Genomic DNA, 13,252 nt, shown 5'->3' on the forward strand with positions numbered 1-13,252 from the left:
TTCAGGTTTGCAGAATTAGCCCCTGTGGGTGGCAGGACTGGGACAATGCTGCTGAGTCTCAGTCCAGCTCTGTGGGGCACAGAGCCCACCACCGGGGCTGCCCCAGAGCTGGGATTCACCCGTGCCTGGCACAGGGGCCACGTCCTGAAGCACATCCCGGGCAGCCACGCCTGGCTGGAGATGCAGCAGCTCCATTCAAGTCTCAGCTTTTGCCTCTCTGAGCTCTGCCTGGAGCTGAGCTGTGCCCAGGGGTTGCCCCCGAGCCGCTGCAGGGAGGTGAAGCGGCAGCTCTGTGCCCATGGCCGTGGTGCTACAGTGCCAGCTGCCCCAAGCCGAGCCAGCTGCGCTGTCCTTGAGCCCTGCCCCTGCTGCCATGGCCCCTTCCCACCTTCCCTTTCCTGCTTGATATGCCACAGGAGCCACTTGAACTCATTACAGTGGGAGATTATAGGTCCCCAGGTAATAACGAGTCTTCAGATAATTACTAACAGATTCTCTAATAGGAATGAACTCAGTTGAATCCATTCAGTCACTGGGTAAATATTTATCCTTAAGCTGTCCTTATCTCCAGCCACCGGAGCGTGCCGGAGTCGGTTTGCTGTCCTCACACCGCGCTCGCTGCCGGAGCCAGCAGCGGGGAATGAGCGTGTTTAGGTCCCTTGAAATCCTAAAACACTTACTCACAGCAGGGACCGGCGCTGACCTGGCCTCATGCCGGCTCAGGCTCAGGGCTGGCCAGGGCTCGGCACCGCACGGGGTGAGCCCCCGCAGCTCCCCTCTCCCCTGGCGCTGCCAGCAGCGCTCCCACGGCCAGCCAGGCTGGGCTCGGAGCCCGCACAGCCGTGAGCGGCCCCAGCCGGGGCACCGCCGTGGGGAACAGGGCTGGGAGCCCCCCACGGCCACTCCCAGGGCTCTGCCTGCTGCCAGTAAATGTGGAGCCAGCAGTGAAATTGAACCATATTAACTTAATAAGAAGTCAATAAAATTTACTCGGCGCTCACAGTGCTGGGATCCTGCCCTGGTCAGAGGGATAACAATGCTCCTTGTGCACCTGGAAATACCAGGACTGAATTTAACAAGCTGGTCCGGTGACCGTGGGGAATCACTGGAGTCGTGGTGCTCCCAGGGCAGCTCCCACCTGGGTCAGGGCGTCTCATCAGGAGACAGGCAGGGTGAGGAATGGGGACACCGTGTCCAAGATAACATCCTTGACTGGGAGGTCCTGGAACAGTCCCAGAGGGGAGGGGACCGTTTTGGGAGGAGAGGCAGGAGCTCCCTCTCCTGTGGCTCCCGTGGGTGTCCCAGCAGCTCTGCTTTTCTGGGCACGGCACCTGCCAGCGATGTGAACGGGCCACTGAAGGATTCCCCTGGCCCAGTTCAGGGACCACTTAAATCACATTCATTATGTTTAATTATTAATGAGCTGATAAATATTAAACAGCTGCTCTCTGGGGTTCAGGCCTGAGTGAACCCATCAAAACACAGCACACAACGTGGTGGCCGCGCTGTGGGGGCAGCTGGGGCCGTGCTGGGCCAGGGATGGCTGGAAACTGTCGTGTGTCAGCCTGAGAGCAGAGCTCCTGTCCCCTGTCCACTGCCCCCTGCGTGGGGAGAACACAGGCTGGGCAAGCAGCAGGGCTCCCTCTGGCAGCCTCTCTACTCGGCATCAGGTCACCAAACCAGCACCACTCCACGTCCTCACCAAACCCTTCCATCCCCATCAAACCCCCGCCCTGCCTCCTCGGCATGCAGATTGCCTGCTTGGGGCTTTTAAAGCCATTTTTAAGAGCTCCAAATGTGCTTTATATTTTCAGTGCAGCCCTGCCTGTGCCCTCATTTGCTCACCCTTTGGAAAGCTAATGCTTGATTTAAGCACATTTCTGCTCCCTCCATTTGTAAGTACAAATGTAAAGTAATTGTTTGATATCGCAGCAGTTTCCTCAGGCTCCAGCTCTAATTTCCCACTAATACAGTATTGTCAGGAGGATCAATCTAACCTGGCACCTTCTGCCTTCTTGGAGTGGATTGGAAATGGCTTTTCTACTGCGAGGCTGGGATTTGTGAGTCTCGCTGTGAATGTTTTTCTCCTTTAAAGGAAAATTCATACAAGCAAATATCCCATTTTCCTGTCAATGGCCATTCGTTCCCACCCCTCCCTCCACCTGCCCAAACCTGCCGGGTCCCCTCACTGCCGTGTCTCCCCCAGGGGCTGGCAGCAGCAGAGGTGCAGACGGGGCTCTCTTAGGTGTCCACTAATTAACTCCAGTCTTTTCCTGTCAGAGCTCCGGTTACTAATCACCCGCAGTAAGGCCTTGCACACCGGTGCATGGTGTGTTGCATGCCCACATGGCCACTGTGCATCACTGAGACGTCCCCAGCCACGTGCCACAGGACGAGCCCGGAGAGCCCCAGGCAGGGCTGTGCCCCTGTCCCCTCGGTGGTGTCGGGCTGAGCCCCTGTCCTGCCCCAGCCCCTGCCCGTGCCCTCAGCTGCCTGCAGGTGCGGGGGCTCCCCACGGCCCCCCAGCTCTGCCCGGGGGCTGCCCAGCCCTGTCCTAAGAACAGCCCATGCATACGGACCGGTGGAAGCCACTTTATTTACATGAAGGGATCACAAGCTGAACAAGGAAACTAGTGCCACTAAAGTACCCGTAACAGCAGGATTCTGTGCTTTATTCACAGGACAAAATATCAGTACAACGTTTTCCACAGACTTCTTTGTCAAGCAGACACATCTCACTGTCCTCATGGGTACACATGGCGCACAAGTGACAAAGGCAAAGTGGAGCAGCTGCAGCTCTGCCTGCCCAGGACGGGGCCTGGCAGGGACAGTCCCACTGCCACTGTCCAGGAGCACCCATCTGCTTTGGGACACAGAGGGACGTGCTTTGGAGCAGCCTGAACACGGGCTGCAGGATGGGGCCGTCACCGTGGCGCTGGGGACCGTGTGGTGCTACGAGCAAAGAGAACCCACAGAGGGAACCACGTCGCTGCTGCCCCGCTGGGACAGGCAGTGCTGCTGGGCACTCAGCCCTTGCCTTGTGGCTGCAAGGGACTCTGAGTCTTCCTCATTTGCTTCACTCCAGAGCGCTGCAGGCTCCTAAGGGACAGGGAAGGTCCTTGCCTGCCTCTGCTCGCAATTCTGGGCAGGATGGGCTGAGGGGGTCCTGGCTCCAGCCCCCTGGACCCTCCTCACAGAGGGCTGCAGCTTCGCGTCACTGCAGCTCTGCTCCCGGACACTTACTCCCACCTGAAGTCCTGCCCCACTGTTTCATAGAATTTGATATTATAAGGTCTATAAAAGTCCCGAAGCTGCTCGATCACCTCGGGGTCTATCTGCACATGAGTCCTGCCCTTGGACTTGCCAAGGCAGCGAGGCAAGCCGCTGCTCTCTGACTTCTTGAGGCACGGAAAGCCTTTCGTCTTGTTGAAGTAGAAGTGCTTGTCTGTGATAACCCGTCTGATGCCCAGGAAGTCCTGGACTTTGCCCATCTCCCCTGCCGGGTCCGTGATCAGTTTCTCGCCGCTGACAAAGTGAATCTGCGAGAGGGGGAAGTACTGGAGCCAGCTCTCCAGGTGCACGGCGTACATCCCAATGCGGATGGCGTTCCAGGAGGTGTCCACCAGCCCCAGGCTGCGGTTGCGGAAGGTCAGCCCCTCGAAGGTGGGGATGTCTGGCTTCTTGGACAGCGTCTGCGTGTAGTCCGAGATGGCGCGGGTGACGGGGTTGCGCACCACCACGATCAGCTTGGTGTCCCGGGACATGTTGAAGATCCGCCGCGGGGCCTCCTTGGTGACAAAGTAGCTCGGGGTCTTCTCCACTGTGATCTGGCTGTCAAGTGTTCGTGGCATCAGGCTCCTGCAAGCGAAGCAGAAGGGATGGTAAGGAAGGAGCAGGGACAGGCACCAGGAGGTGGTGATATGTCCCCTCCCAGTGGGACAAAGCAGGCACAGATCCCTCCAGCAGCACTGTGGAGGACCTTGGCCATGGATGACTTCCAGGTCCATCCCAGTCCCGGGGGAGAGCCTGGGCAGAGGACGGGGGCACCGGCAGCCCCCCACACACAGCAGCAAGTGTGTGTGCAGTGCCAGGATGCAGGAATGTGATGGCCGTGCCACACCACCACCACAAGGAGCCTTGGGAGGCAATGGACAGGCCCCAGGGAGCTGTGCTGCTCTGCCAGGAGGAGCTGGGGCAAGGCGCTGCCCAGGGATGCGGGGCTTGTGCCCACCTGGGTATCACCCAGCCCACCAGGACCCGGCCAGGCCGGGAGCTCCAAATGGGCTCCTGGGTACACCCATCCATTTCTGGCATCGGGAGCTGAGCCGCAGGCAGGCAAGGGGCACCAGACTGGGGGAAATGCAGCATCTCTGCAGCCCAGCTTAGCACTAATTAAATCATTTGCTTTGACATCTGAACATCCAAATCAAATAAAAACTAATGGGATGGAAAGATTTATAAATTGGTCTTGTATTACTAGAGTAAACTATCAAATCCACTGCAGTCAGATTCATTGCACTGGAGGTCCGCTGGCTGGAGCAGGCAGGGAGCAGGTGGGGAGCAGGCAGGGAATGCCCGGCTGGAGTGGACACGGAGTTCTGGCAGCTGGGATGAGGCCAGCACCCTTCTGCTGCATCCACGGCCCAGCAGCGCCCTGTGGCACCAGCAGCTGCTGAGGTGAGCAGTCACAGCCCGAATTCCACCTGTGGAGCTCCCTGTGGGCCCCCAGAAGATCCCAGGCACTGTCTCCCTGGCTGAGCCCCGCAGTGGGTGCTCGCCCCTGCACAGGGACCCGGCGCTGGCACCGCAGTCACTTCTCCAGCCTGGGAGCCCTGGGAGCCCCAGCGACGCTCAGGCCAGCAGCAGCCCGGGAAGGCAAACACACCATCCCCCTCTGCGGCCATTTCCAACAGCATCCCTGTGTGCAGCCACAGGAGAGCACCAGGCACCGAGTCACCCATGCCACAAACCCGCACGGCTGCCGGGGCCACCACACCGGGACTGGCACCTCCAGCATCCCAAAAACACGGCCCACGGCCAGCGGCTCCGGGCTGATGGGACACCGAACTGGGAGGAGATCCAACAGCAGCCCACAACACCCCGTGTGACAGAGGACAGAGATGGAAGAGCCAGGACACGGCAGGGAGTGGTGGCACATGCCAAGGGCTCCATCCCACGCACCCTCACATGCTCTTGACCAGCTTCCTAATTTGAGAGAAAACAAACTAATTAGTCAGCAAAAACTAGAAGGGTCGGTTCACTGAGGTACCTGAGCATGGATGGCGCTTAATTGGCCTTTCCCAGTGCTCTGCTTCAAACCCCATAAATCCCGATTACAATTCCCATTGGTTAATAACTGTCAGGAAGCGCTAATTCAGTGCGGGCACATGGCCCTATCTCCACATCACAAACAAGTTTCATCATAAATCAGCACAGGACAGCTCTGTAAGTGATTCGCTATTACAATATATCGTGGAGAATCATAAAACTGCTGTTTCATTAATGGCTCATCCTCAAGCCTGTTAGACTTTCATTACGTGAGTTATTAGGTCCTTGCATTCAAAATACGAAATCACAGGTTCTAATCCATTATGTAAAACACAAAACCTCTGCATAGTAAATTACTGAAATGAGACAAGAGTTGTTTTTTTTTTAAATGGACTCCCAGTGTTTGCCGCTCCTGAGCAACAGAGACTGCTGAGACAACAAAACACAGCACGGGCAGATAAATAAATCACCAGTGAAGCCATGCAAGGGGGAGAGATGTCATCCAGACATTCATTTTCCTGCTAACGGCAGGATCCCCAGAGCTGTGGGAGCAGGGAAAAGCATGGCAAATTTAATTACACCAGACTTTAAAATAACATTTTTGGACTTCTGCATCCGCAGGGTTATTTGCATACAAATAGCATGTCACACAGCTTTAAGGCCCAGGCTCGCATGTGGAGGTGTGAAGGTTCTTGGTGCTGGCCCACGGTGGTCAGGGCTCAGCCAGGAGCTGCTCCTGCTGCTCCACGGACACGTCCTGTGGCTCTGCTGATGTCCCCAGGTGGCCTTGGCACCGGCTCCTGGCATGGGCTGAGCCAGCTGCTGCCAGCATGGGGACAGCCACGGACGAGTGACGCGGGCAGGGGGAGGATGGCTGGGGCACCGGCTCAGCACATTGCTCTGGCTGCAGGGACAGCATTAATTCCTCCTGAATTAGAGATTACTTTCACTAGAGTTGCCCAGTTCTTAAAGCCCTTCAGCGCTGTTTGACACGGGCGTTAACACTCCTTCAGCCCGGGTTCAGAGGCTGCGTTTGCCCGTGTTGGTGACACGGGGACACGTGTGGGTACAGCGCCGGGCAGCTGCTGTGCCCTGCTGTGCCCTGTGCTCCCGGGGGCCAGCACAGCCCCCACAAGCCCACCACCCCAGAGGGGCTGGGCAGCACAACGCAGAGCCTGACCTGGCTGTGGCAGCACGAAGGCAGCGACTCGCTCTGAAGGGGTTAACTCCTCACCCGCACCTTTCCCAGCCCTGAATTATTAATTTTGTTATAATCTGCCTTTGGGTACCCCGCGGCCCCTACAACGCTCCCACATTAAAGAAACATGCGCTCCCTCGCGGGCTGTGCTGCTTTGATGTCGAACATGCGTGAAACGCTCTCCCAGGGAGGAATTTGTACAAAATCTCATCAAACAATTGAGATATTGCAGATAAGAGTAGGGAGGGCAGCGCCCACTGATAATCCCATCACAGCCCCGGCCCTCTGGGTCAGTCCCTGCTGCTGCAGCCCGCTGTGTGCAGAGGTTGGCGTGTGAACCTGGGCTCCATCTGCTCAGCGGCATAAAAACAAAATGTTTAATTCGGCAAAAAATCCCAAGTGCCAGCTCCTGTGGTGAGGGCTCTGTGCTTCCCCTCTCCCAGCTGATGTCACCAGCAGAGAAGGGTGGGCTGTGAGCGTGTCTCCAGCTTGTTGTGCTGGGAGATGAGCACGGGAAGCAGAGAGGCAGCAGGACCGTGCCGTGCCACGGGTGCACACACAGCTGACAGCACCATCAGCTCTTGCCTGGCACCTCTGCTCAGCAGGACAGGGGATGGCAGTGCTGGACGAAAGCTCCAGCAAAGCTACTTTTGGTAGCTTCAGGAAGTTTAAGCAAAAGTGGTTAAACGTGAGAAACTGAGGTGTGACAAAAATAAAAAGCTCTGGCTGAGAGATGTCACAGGACCTGGAGGATGCAGCGATGCCCTGCTGAGGGCTGCGCCACCCTGCCAAGGACTGCGAGGGGCTGAGGGGACAGAGGGGATCCCCAGCAGCTCTGCAGCCCCTCACTGACACCTGGCAGCACCGAGGGCTGGGACTGCTGGCCCAAAGTGGGGCACTGCCACGCCGAGCAGGACAGGCCGGCTGCATCCCCAGCCACGCTGAGCAGCACCATGTCCACAGCTACAAACAACACCCAAGGGCCACCGCCCTGCAGCTGCTGGCTGCTGGCTGCCACCACCCCACGCTAGAGCAGCCGGGATTTAATGATGGAGCAGCTCCCTTTAATAAATGTTTATGTTCAAAGAATTTACACCAGTGCTTGCAGACAGCTAATGAGAGACATTTCCATGCATAAAAGCAGAGCGAACACAGTAATTAACTTTGTTGCTGATTCATTTTTAATCATTTAAATGCTCCAGAGATTTGCGGTGTCCTTTAAATCAAGAGATTCTTTTCCAAAGGGCACACTGCCATTGCCCGTCACAGACACACACCTGTGTGTGACTCTCACCTTCCTTAATAACTGCTCAGCACTGGTGGAGGGTCTGGCAAAGGCCGAGGTCGGCTCCGAGGGCAGTGGAGCTGCAAAGGAGCAGGACACAAGGGCTTCCTGCACAGCTTGCACAGAGCCCAGCACTCAGCCCTGCTGGGAACTGCTCTCTGCTCACAGACACAGCCTGGAGCCTCCCCCTTTCCCATTTCCAAGGCAACTCCTTCCAAAGGTGAAACTTCAGAACCGAATACTCGTTTTCAGAGCCACTGCACGTGCCCCAGCTGCTGCAGCAATTCCCACCTCAGTGGCCTGTCAGAGCCCCTTGGTGACCTCCCTGTGCCAGGTGAGTGCACACGGCAAATGGACAGAAGAGCCAGCACAGCCATCACCAAGCTGGGAACGGGTCCTGGGCACTCCCTGTCACTCAGAGGCCCTGTGGGCAGCTCTGGCCCTGCTCCCCGGCCAAGCCCGTGCCGTGCCAGGTCACCAGCTGGATTTGGTGCCTCCAGAGCGAAGGTGAGAACACACTGCAGCATTTACAAACGAGGTGAAGGAACAGACGGCTGGCTCTCCCAGCTCCTGCGAGAGGGAAGCTCTCCTGGCCCGAGTGAGGGTCTCGGCAGCACCTGGCCCACCCCGGGGGCAGGACAGCAGGGCTGCTGTCCACGGGCAGCACGGGCACGGCAGCGCCCAGCGAGCTCTGCCTGGGCACGGCCTCATGCAACCTCTCTGCCACGGGCTCCGTGCCCATCCCGCACAGCCAGGGCACTCTCTGAAGCCAAGGAAATTTCAAAGCATCCTTGAAGTCGCTGCCTTCCTCTCTTCTCGCTAATTAACTTTGCCCAACTGCACTGTCAGTAAAGCCCGCAAACATGTGGCAGGGCACAGCCTAATGGGCTCCCATTTGTGTGCGCGCCAGCCCGGCCATTAGCCGGCAGCAATTAGCGTCTGCAGCGGCTCTGCCCGCTCCTCCGCCGCCCTCCCGCAGCCCCGGGGCGAGGTCCCGCCGGCAGGGCTGTCACCAGGGCAGCGCAGCGCTCCCTCCCTCCCTGCTGCCGCCCCTGGAGCAGCCCAAACCCCGGGAAAGGGCAGGGACGAGGGGCAGAACGCCCGCAGTGCCCGTGCTCCAGGGACCTGCCGCAGCAGCTCACGGGGAAGCCAAGCTCGGCCCAAGAGCCGTCCCTGCGGTCAGGGCACTCGGGCAGGCGGGTCCCTGCAGAACCAGAGCGGCTCTGCCCTGTCCCAGCGCCACCTCCGGGCCCAGCTCTGGCAGGAGGGGTGAGAGCCAGGCTCAGCCTGCTGCTGCAGCCACAAGGAAAAGCCCCTCTCTGTGAAAATAACTCCGGAGCATCTGACAGGATCGCTCAGGAGCCCTAAGGAGGAAAACTGCACCCCGAGATGCTGCAAGTAGAGCCACTACTCAAAGTCAACGGCAATTTAAATCACACCATCTTCCTTGTGTTCTGGAAAATATTGAAGGTTATTGGCCCACACTACTTGCAGCAGGAAAAAGCTCAATATTGAACATTTAGTGCAGGATTGGTAATGAATCGATATTCCCCAGTAGCTACTGTTTGGTTTCAGTTGTCTTAAAACAGACCTTGCTAAAAATATCTTTCCTGTAGTGTATCTGTAGCTAATGAGGTGGATCAGAGACTGATGGGAACTGGAGCAGCACGGGGGCTCTGGGTCTGAGGCAGCTCCCACACGGGGGAGAGCAGGACTCTGCCCAGCCTTCATCCCCCGCACAGGGGCAGCTGCGGCTGCTCCGGGCCACGGCAGCCAAGGCACCGTGAGAGCAGCTGTGAAAGAGCGTGACATTTGGAGAGGCAAGGACAGGCAGATCAGGAGGTGTCCCCTCCTGCTAGCTCTGCGTCAGACAAATGCCAGGGCAGGGGAAAACGTGCGAAAACGGCAACCAGCGTTTCTGGAGCATCAAAGGGGCTCGGTTCTCACGCTACTTGCAACTGCACCAAAGACCGACTTGGTCTGCCACTGGGGCACAAGGGAAAGGCGTAACTGACCGGGCACCCAGCAGCCAGGGGCTCCTGCAGGCAAAGCCTCTATTCGCCCCGGGGAGCCTTTACCTTTACCTTTGCCTTTCCAAGGGGTCTGAGCTCCGGGCAGCTCGCAGACACCACCCTCCATCACAGCCCTCCACAAGCGTGGCAGCACCTGCTCTCCCCAGCTAGAAGCTGGAGGATGGCTCCAGCCAGCCCAGTGCAGCCCCCCACCCTGGGGTCCTGGCAGGCAGCCTCTTGCAACCCCTCACAGCCCCCACACCTGCTGCCCCCAGCCTCCACGCTGTCCCTCCTGGGCTGCGGCCACTGGCAGGACCCTGCTCTCCTGCTCCAGGCTCTTGGCAGAGAGACGGGAGCTTATCCTGCTGTGGGTTAGACCTGCTCCCCACTTAATTGCTCCAGTTGCAAGGAGGAAAATCAATTCCATGTTTTATACTTCAGCAGCCTCTGTGCTTAAGTTTTGGCACATTCGCCAGTTAAAAAAAAAAAAAAAAAAAAAAAGGTAATAAAACCAAGGAAGTGTCATTTAATTTTTTTTAGCTGAACTAATTTGGAGGCTCTGCTGCTCCGGTGTGATCTCTCCATCGATTGGGATAGAGCCAGCCCCGGGGCAGTGCGCTGCTCACCCAGCCACGCTCCCACTGCTGCTCCACAGCCTGCATCCCTCCTGCTCACGGACAAGCCCCTCCACACCGAGAATCCCAGACTGAAGAGGCCCAGGGTGGGAGGCTGTCTGCTCGGCTGCAAGCTGCTGCAGCCCCTCAGTGTGAGGGGAGAGGACACAGCTCCTGCCTCCTGCCTCAGCACCACTCCTGGTGTCCACAGGTGCCCAGGCAGGCTCTGTCCATTCAGGGCAGGCTCTGTGTCCCAAACCTTGTAAGGGAGTGGTGGCACAGGTTCAGTCCTGCACTGCCCATGAGGCTTCCAGCCCCGCATTTCCCACGCTGACAGCACGTAGGGGAAGCAAACAGCCCAGGTCAGTCACAGACACAAGGATGCAGGCAAGGATCCCAGCTCAGGAACTGGGGGGTTGCTTCCCAGCTAGGTGTTGGGCCCACGCAGCTCCCCCCTGAGTGAGGGGCCCAGCCAGGACCCATGTTCTGCTCCATCACCCATCCTGCCACTCTGGGTGTCTTTCAGAGAAAGCACCGTGCTCACACGCCTGTGCTGCAGGGCTGCTCACAGCTGCTGGCTTTTAGGGGATGCAGGACGGGTGACAGTGCCCGATGTTGGGGGGACGGTGTGGGAATGACACAGACCTGCCAAGAGGCAAGAGCAGTTGAAGGATATTGCTGTAGCTACTCTCTGAAGAGCAGGAGGAACGGGGCATGCTGCAGGACAGCTTCAGGAGAGGGAGATAGCTTCAGTGAGTTTCACCTGTGCCTGTCCTGACTCTCCTGTCACCTCTCACCACTACTGGCACCAAAGGATCTGAACATTCCTGGCTGCAGGATCCGCTGTGACCCCAGCAGGACCGTTCTCTCCATGCGGTGCTGGAGCTGCCTCACAAGGCACAAGCTCCAGCTCCCAGGACCCGAGCAGAGTTGGGAGCGAGCACCACGTCACACTGACCTGTCTGCCACTGAGCCCTGACCTGCTTTGGGACTGGGGACATCTCTGCCAGGAAAGATGGAGGGCAGGAGAGCCTGCTGCGCCCCCCAGGCTGCCTCCTCCACCCACCAGGACGCTCCGGCACACTGGCAATGACAGAGTTCTTTCCCCTCCTGTGAGCTACAGGCAGCCGGGCCAGGCCGAGCCCCGCTCTGCTTCCCGAGGCTGATGCCCAGCAGGAGCCCCATGGCCTTGCCCGAACGTCCCCAGCGCTCCACAGCGGCACAGCAAACCCCTGCCGGTACTCTGGGTGGGAACCCGGGGGGGAACCGCTGGCAGCACCACTGAGCCCATGGGCGCTGGGACCTGCTTAACAGCAGCACTTGCTGCCTCTCCCAGAGCGCCCACAGCACCTCACAAAAGCCCTGACGGAAATTAAAGTCCCGCCATCTCCTGCTGGAGACACACTCCGACCTCTGCAAATTATGAGATTCCGCATAGATCCACAGTTACTCGAGCTCAGAGAGACGGGACGGCAAAGAACAAGGACTGCTCCTCCCCGGAGCCAGCGACCAAACCCGGCAGCAGAAGCGTGCTGGGGTGCACCGAGCAGGGCTGCGGGCGGACAGCCAGGACAGCTGGGCGTCCCGTACACAGACACTCACGCGTTTTGGAGAACCGTTCACCCAGGCAAATATTTCCTCAGACGGGATGGAACGGATGCCCTGGCATCGTCCCGGCTCCTGGGTGCCTACCAGCAGGGCCGGGGCTCGCGGGCTACAACCGAGAGCCCCGGCGAACGGGCAGGACCGAGCCGCGACCCGCTCGGCTACAGAAGGAGGACATTAAGGAAAACTCCCTGAGCGCGGCCGGGCGACAGCCTCCGCCGCCCGCCGGGACCGCTCCGGCCGCTCCCGCCCCGCCGGCTCCATCGACCGACCGAGGAACGCGGCTCCGAGTCCGCACCGAGAGCCAGAGCGCCGGGAGAGCAGAGCGGAGGGGACGCAGGCGGGCGGCGGAGCGGCGAGCGCCCGCGGCGCGGAGGGATGCTCGGGACGGGGGACGGCCGGCGGCCGGGGACAAGGGGTGCCCGGGGCGGGGGGTGCCGGTCCCGCAGCCCCCCGCCCTCACCTGTACCACTCCAGCCCGCGGTGGTAGTTCCTGTCGAAGAAGTGGGGCTCGGTGCCCAACGCGCGCACCTCGGGGTGCACCCGGATGAACTCCAGCACGGCGCGGGTGCCGCCCTTCTTGACGCCCACCACGATGGCCCGCGGCAGGCGCTTGGTGCCCGGGCGGGCCGGCCCCGGGGCGCTGCCGGCCGGCGGGGCGGGGGGAGCCCGTCCGCACGGCCGCGACTGCTGCAGAAGTTTCTTGGCGGCGGCGGCGCGGGCGGGCGGGCAGCGGGCGCGGGGCGCGGCGGGGCCGCCGCAGCAGCACAGGAGGCTGTAGCACAGGTACGAGCAGGACAGCGACAGCGTGAACAGGACGAGGACCCTCCCCGCCAGCCGCCGGGACGGAGCCGGAGCCACGGCCGGGGCCCGCCCGCTCGGCGCCCTACGCGCCATGGCTCCATGGGGCCGCGCCGCCGGGCACGGCGGGCCCCGGCCCGGCGCCCCGGCCCCGGCGCGGCCGCTCCGGCATCTCCCGCGGCTACGCGGCGGCGCGGCCGGGCCGCCCGAGGGGGCAAGCGCCCGCCCCGGCCCCCCTGCGCCCGCCGCCCCGCCGCGGCCATCCCCGCCACCGGGCGGCGGCGGGCTCCGCGCTGCCTCCGCGGGAAGTGCCGGGGCAGCGGCGGCTGCGTCGCTATTTAAGGGGCCGCCTGACGTCAGCGCCTCCCGGAGCCCCCGCGGCCGCTCGGCGGCCGGTGCCTCCCCCGGGCCGGGCCGGGAGTACCGCCGGGCAGAGCCCTTCCTCCCGGGACCGGGCCGGGGCGGTCCC

General features: G+C 60.3%; 1 protein-coding gene across 1 annotated transcript; it reads right to left on the reverse strand.

The window, feature by feature from the left end:
• Positions 1–2,586: 2,586 nt before the first annotated feature.
• HS3ST2 (heparan sulfate-glucosamine 3-sulfotransferase 2) lies at positions 2,587–12,879 on the reverse strand. The gene is made up of 2 exons (XM_040079161.1): positions 12,446–12,879; positions 2,587–3,858 (listed from the first exon to the last, which is right to left on the reverse strand). The coding sequence occupies exons 1-2, from the start codon at positions 12,877–12,879 to the stop codon at positions 3,240–3,242; spliced, it is 1,053 nt and encodes a 350-aa protein (XP_039935095.1). The 3' UTR covers positions 2,587–3,239.
• Between the last annotated feature and the right edge of the window lie 373 nt (positions 12,880–13,252).

The sequence above is a fragment of the Hirundo rustica genome, chromosome 15 (genome assembly GCF_015227805.2).
Source record: "Hirundo rustica isolate bHirRus1 chromosome 15, bHirRus1.pri.v3, whole genome shotgun sequence".
NCBI lineage: Eukaryota > Metazoa > Chordata > Aves > Passeriformes > Hirundinidae > Hirundo > Hirundo rustica.